Source organism: Amblyomma maculatum, chromosome 3 (genome assembly GCF_055883805.1).
Source record: "Amblyomma maculatum isolate TAMU_Amacu chromosome 3, ASM5588380v1, whole genome shotgun sequence".
Classification (NCBI taxonomy): domain Eukaryota; kingdom Metazoa; phylum Arthropoda; class Arachnida; order Ixodida; family Ixodidae; genus Amblyomma; species Amblyomma maculatum.
This window is the reverse complement of record NC_139346.1, coordinates 172,973,308-172,979,715: the sequence shown is the minus strand read 5'-3', so window position 1 is coordinate 172,979,715 and position 6,408 is coordinate 172,973,308. Positions and strand designations below refer to the sequence as shown.

At 44.7% G+C, this 6,408-nt stretch overlaps 1 protein-coding gene across 1 annotated transcript in view; it reads right to left on the bottom strand.

Annotated features, from left to right (window-relative positions):
- Positions 1-3,159: 3,159 nt before the first annotated feature.
- The window catches only part of LOC146196963 (neprilysin-2-like), a 71,436-nt gene continuing 68,187 nt past the window's right edge, over positions 3,160-6,408 (bottom strand). The window contains exon 21 of the mRNA XM_084598678.1: positions 3,160-3,351. Coding sequence (XP_084454804.1) covers positions 3,225-3,351 — 127 coding nt within the window. The 3' untranslated portion in view covers positions 3,160-3,224. The remainder of the gene's footprint in view (positions 3,352-6,408) is intronic.

The following is a 6,408-nucleotide window of genomic DNA, read 5'->3' as shown; positions in this document are numbered from 1 at the left end:
GCGGTGATGTGGTCGGCGGACGATGAGACCGCATAACATGGCAGCGACTGAAAACTCGAATTACGAACTTTTAGAAGGAATTCGAACTAACTCGGATCCATGGATCCCTTGTCAGACCCGGTAATCCTATAGACAATGCAGGCCAATTCGTACGTTAAGAGAGCAAACTGCTCAGTTGGTTGATTTTCAGACAGAGTAAAGGGATTTATACAACTAAGAAGACACACACGAGATGAGGACGACGCGGGCGCTTATTCAATCAGGTGAAAGCGGTCGATCTACAGAGCCCTCTCTGCTGCACGCATGCAAGGCACAACAAGAAAACACGAGCACCAATCTTAAGAGAGTAAGCGTGAACGAAATTTCTTCTTATTCACATGTAGAGATAAAAGCCGATAATGTCACCTATACAGTTTGACCCTGAATTGTTTTGTTTAAAAGGATTCCGGAGTTTCATGACTCTCTGTTGTCTGCCTCTACCGGGGATCCCTCGCATCGTGAAATCTTTCTGCAACCCTTTCATCGTCGCGCACCTCATTGTTTTCTGTTTTTATGGGTCTTCCCTAACTCGGTCGTGTACCCAACTGTCTGTCGAGTATAGGGTTTCTCGCAGGACAACAGAATTTACCCCACAACGTTAGTACCGCACTAAGCAATTAATCAACGACTGGAGTTGGGGCTCCCACGAGAATTATCCAAAAGGTGGATACTATCAAAGTAGAGGGGATATTATAGTGATGATTAAAGAATGTTGCCCGGTCTGACTGCAGCGGCTGCAGCATAATGTGCCACTGGAAACCAGGCTTTCACAGGCGTTCCAGGTAGCCGCCTCTGTAATACGCGCTACGAAAATGCTGTGTAACTAAATGCATATATGCATGCCGTTCACTCATTCTTTACGGCAATATATCGCGAATTCAGATTAGCTCAATCAGCGTCACGGAATCTGACGTTACAAAGCGGTAAACAGCTTGCGAGTTTTTTAACGGGACAGCGTTCAAATCCCGCTCCCCAGAACCCGGCGTGTGCATTGCCGCGTTATGAGCTAAAAACCAAGGGTATGGCCGGACACTGATTGGTCGACAGGTTGTGACGTAACGCGACCACATGGCATGGCCGAGTTTGCAGGATCTGTCAGCATGTGCAGATCAATTCAGATGGGAGGATCAGACAGGAATCCAAACCTCCGGGACTCTTAGATATCAAGTGAGACCACGCAGACACATCCGTACTGCTTTTTCTAAGAGGAGCTTTTTACATCATTGTCGGGCGATTTTTAATATAAAGCGAGAGCTAACGAGTGCGGGGTAAAAATGGGTGGGCTTAACGTACTTGAGGCAAACAGCATTCGCGAAAACTCTTGCGCACAGATGGAAGATTGTTAAGATGAAGACATTCAGTACTGAGCGCGAGCTTGTGTTTGCAATCTACACGCGAAGCGATCGGCTGGGACTATCGGCTGTTTCGAATGAGGACAGTATTACTTATGATCTTGTAATGGCGATGGGCTTCGATGTATATGAAGGAGTAGGATGGTGGTGCGTCAAGCAGATCTTGACGCACGGCTGATGAGAGAATACTATAAGGAAGCCATAGCAAGGTATTCTGAAGTTACGAAACTTGTGCATCCAGCACCTGACTGGCTACCGCAGATTGAAACATTAAAAACATTGGAAGAATTTTACTCATGTTACCCCAGCTAAGGGCTGAGGTTTTTTGCTTAAATCTTGTATATTTGAATGCAATAAAAAAGTGGCGATAGCCAAGACGAGAAAACCTCGGATCGAATCCGCTCCGCTCTGGCGGTTCTTCCTTTTGTGTGTGTGCGTGTGTGTGTGCAAAACAGTGGAAGTGGATGTGCAAGATTTAGAGGATTTCGCTGTGCTCTAAGCTTCCGACAGAGATTATAGGCGACTGCGTGGACGACACTTCTTGGAATGTCGGCGCACCACTTCTCAGGAGGCCTCCGCAGCCCTTTCTCATGCGCACATAAGTTCTAGGCTAATTTAACCTGTGATCTAGACATTAGTCGCACTTTTCAAACAAACAAAAAAGTTCCTTTATAATCTCTTGTATTACAGCAACAGCTCATTTTAAAATAAGTGCACATCGTTATGGGATTTGAGGGAGTATTTCTTGTCTGCCTGCAGCCTCGAATCGATGAGAGCTGTATAGACCACAATGCTGTTAAAAACTTGGAAGATGAAGGACAGATCGCATGTTCCTCGTTCTCAGGTTGTCTTTTCTATATGCATATACGGCGAACGGAAGCTGATGTAAAGCTTTTTATAAAAATTTAATGTTTGTTTTATGGTCCTACTATAAAGATTGATTTTATACATATCTGCAACACCAATGAAACTTTTAGGCTCAATACCTTGGCACATCAGGAAAAGGCGTAATAAACAGTTTACATTACAAAAAATGGTGTCATGACCCCTTTAAGTTTAAAGATTGGTTCTTCGTTTAAGTGTATTATGTACACTGGCGTGAATAATCCGACAATTTCAATATTTTTGCCAACTAATTCAAGCGTCCTTTGTCTGATTAATGGTAAGATAAATCTAGATTCAACTTTTGTACGCGCAAGTAAATTCACTGCTACTTTAGTAATTAATGATGCGTTATCTATCTGTATGTGAGCATTTGCCCGAATGAGTATCTTCAAAGCACAGACGAATTTCAGTTTAAGAATATAGGAGAAAAGAAGCTGCTGGTGGCGGCTCAGTTCACGCTGTAGAATTGGTTTCCCGTTCGTTTTAATTTATTTTTTTTTTTTCCTTTTTTACGGTGCCATGAACGCTATGCTAGCGGGTTTCCATAACGCTAGCGAGGGGCGTCAGCTACTTGAACCTATTTAGCTCGTTTCTTGCCTTCGCCGCGAGATGCCTCATATACTGCTAAAATCACAAATACTTTGATCGCATGATGGCATTTAGAAATATTTTTCTCCATAATATCTGAACAGACAATCCGCAGAAAGTGACGAAGCAAAGCGCATAAAATGCACATAATGTTTGGAAGCAGTACTTTACTCCGTCTTGAATTATTATCCGAAGGCCCTTTGTTGCAAAATAATATCTTTGTGGTGCATTGAGAAGCCAAAGTTCCAAATCTAACCAGTAAGTCATTTAACAATAATGCAAGTATATACTTTGACATCACACATTTGCGTTTTATTTCAACATGCGCTTCGACAAACATATCAGTCTGTTAATCAGCTGTCAGCATGCATTTCCGCCCAAGTGATGTGTGGATTGCGGCGGCATTAGCTGACACGTGTCGTTGACGTCTCCATGGCAATCGAATGTTGTGTTAAAATCGTGGTACTGCGAAACAATTTCGTTCAAACTGAAAAAAAGAAAAAGTAGAAGAGAGCATTTTGACTACAGAGGCTTTTTAAAGTCAGTGTAATGCTACATTTCGTAGTCATAAATGCAATAAAGTAGGTTTCAAACTCACCAATTGCAATCAAGAATTATGACGCATGCGTACCGTACAGGGCTACCGGACAATAAACGCCTATATTGAGTTAAATGTCCCTTTACGCGAACGAAAACAACTATATGGTCTACCCTCAAAGTAAAACTTACTCCTGTACGTAGTACAATATATTGCGATGTGTTAATGGCAATGTCGTGGGCACATACTCTTGTACGTATAGTACAATATATTGCCATGTCGTGGGCACAAAAATCAAGACAGGTGTAAAAGAACTGAAATTAACTCTTTATTGGGCTGACTTTTGCGCACGCAAAAGAACAAAGGAACTTGGCGGCAGTGATAACAGCAAATGTGCTCTCTGGTCGTCGAATATGCATGCGCGCGGCGTTCGACAGCGCTCAATTTAATACAGAGATTCAGTATATCGTGTGGACGCTTACGTACTTTAAATACCAGCAATTTTCGGGGCGTCACTTCATGTATCGCATCGGCGCTTTTAGTTGACCGCACGAAAACACGAACGTAAACTGCAGTACTGATATCTAGAGTCGAAATAAGGAAACACATTAAGGCTTTCTTTTTTTGCTCGGAAGTCAAATCCAGACAAGTCGTTCCGGGACGGTAGCCAGTTCAAGGCAATCCATACCTGGCGTTGCCATGCCAACAATACGATGCGCCCTGCTATGGTTAGGAACAGCGGAGTCGTCGCACAGAATCAAAAATATGGCAAGTTCATCCCTCATTTTTTTTTTTTTTTTGCTGTCGGCGAGAGGAAGTAAAGTGAATGTTATTTGCATAATTTAAAGGCAGTCAATAGGACAAAAACTAAACACTGACAAATCTCTACGAGGCGGGTGACTTGGGTGCCGCCATGTTGACGACGCTATTTTTCCTTGCGTCAGCAAGACCGCGCCCGCTAAATTCGACTAGCGACGTACGTGACACGGTCGTATGTGAATTCTCGAGCTGAAATAGCGCTTGGCGCATGCGCACAAACAAGCACCCTATTATACATATTATACAGCGTTCGCTGTCCCTAAGCGCATGTCTGCATACACTCGACTAAAAGTCTCTAATATCTGTGAAGCACCCAGATAAAGGCGCAAAAGATGACCAGAACAATCTGAAACATTCTGGAAACAGACAGGAGCCTAGAATCATTCGAGATACATCACGGCGCATATTGCGCAGCGTCTCGGCGACACTAAGCGTAAACAAAGAACAGGTGATCTTTCTGTGCGGTTCAAGCAAAAGTGATAAGGCCCCATGCGCCAGCGGCTGCCAGCAGTAACAAATAAAGGTAACAAGGATTCCTGTGTTTTCAGGGGCATAGTCCTATTAAATGTGCTCAGCATATCCACAAATGAAAAGCCTATTTTTTCGCGACGACCCTGAAATGACTGAGGAAAAGGAAGTGAAGTTTTGATGCGAGGAGTCAGAGAATCGCTTTCCGCTTTCCTCGTGAGCAACCCACCCCAAACTATGGCCGAATTCGAGAGAAAAAGCATCGTCTATTGAAAAGATCCTAGAAGCCCGGACTCAATGGTACAACCAGCCTCTTCAAGCGATCACAGCAAGCAACTGCGACGCCGCAGTTCCAAGCGGAGATAACCTCTTTGAGATAATCCGTGAGGTCATTCGAAAAGAGCTGCGCTGACTGCTGCCATCGCCAACACAGCCGCATGGTTACGTAGCTCACGGACGTCATTCGTGAGGAAGTCCAGCAAGCATTGGGCGTTGCTCAAGCGACGGCTCCGACAGTTCCAACGCAAGAAATAGCGATGAACTATGTTGCTGCATTACGCCGACCTGCTTTCGGACGAGATACTGAAAAATGCTCCTGTAAGCCTCCTCCTGGCTCCCGCCCGTCAAGCTTACGAACTACCCTCCAGCCCCAGGAAGTGCGACGTCTGGGGGACATAGAACAACCGCCTTATCTGCTTCCACTGTGGTGAGGTTGGAAAAATCCTTCGCCATTGCGCGTACCGAGGTATCGGCCTACGCGGTTTGGCATTCGACCCCCCCGCAATCTTGCCGTAGTGAACGTCCAGAGAAAATCGACTACTTGCGCAGGGGAGAGTCACTAACCGCCGTTACCGCTCCCCATCTCCGGTCAGCGCCCACTTTACGCCACCGGGCTGCAACTACGATGACACTGCGCAATAAAACGCTTCCCAGCCCCCGTAGGGCAAACATCGACCTTCAAAAAACGTAGATCCTCCGAAGAATTTAGAGACGCTGATGAAAGTAAATATAAAAAAACCTGAATCCCAAACTTTTACGTTAGTTGTAAAAGTTGCCATGCGCGTAACATATTTCAGCGGCGCCTCGCTGCAGCGTGACGCTCGCAGTCGGAACCACGAAGGATGTCGGCCAAGCGAGCAGATCTAATTGGTTCTGTGCCTCTCTGCCCCCGAGAGGTTGAAACTCAGAGGAAATGGCACACCACGTAGAAGTTTAGCAGTTGCGTTGATATCTGCATTGCAACGTCAAATTCCAGTCGAGAGTCATGGAGAACTACATAATCTGACCGTCATTTCACACTCATTCATAGTCCGCCAAGTACAGCTGTAGTTTTTGCCGCACATTCCACGTGTCTGTTGCCCATACATGAAAGGTTTTCAGCTATTTGTTTGTACCAAGTTCGCAAGCTGTGTTGTCATTAGCATTCAAATTAGGTTGAATGCTCAGTCCTGAAGCCTAATGTATTCATTCCAACTACAAAATTGATCCTCTTGAGCATTCGAACGCACCAACACTGGGATTTAATGCCTCGGCTCGGGTGAATCTAAGACAGGCAAGTACATAGTCATGTGTCTCTAAAACAACTTTTTAGGTTAGCTCATAACATATTCAGGCATTTTCTGCTTCGTAGCATGTAGGTATAATTGAAAAGAAAGCAAAGCATTAGTATGGAGTTAGCTTTTACCAGATTCTTGAATGTCGATAAAGCGCAAAAGCCTT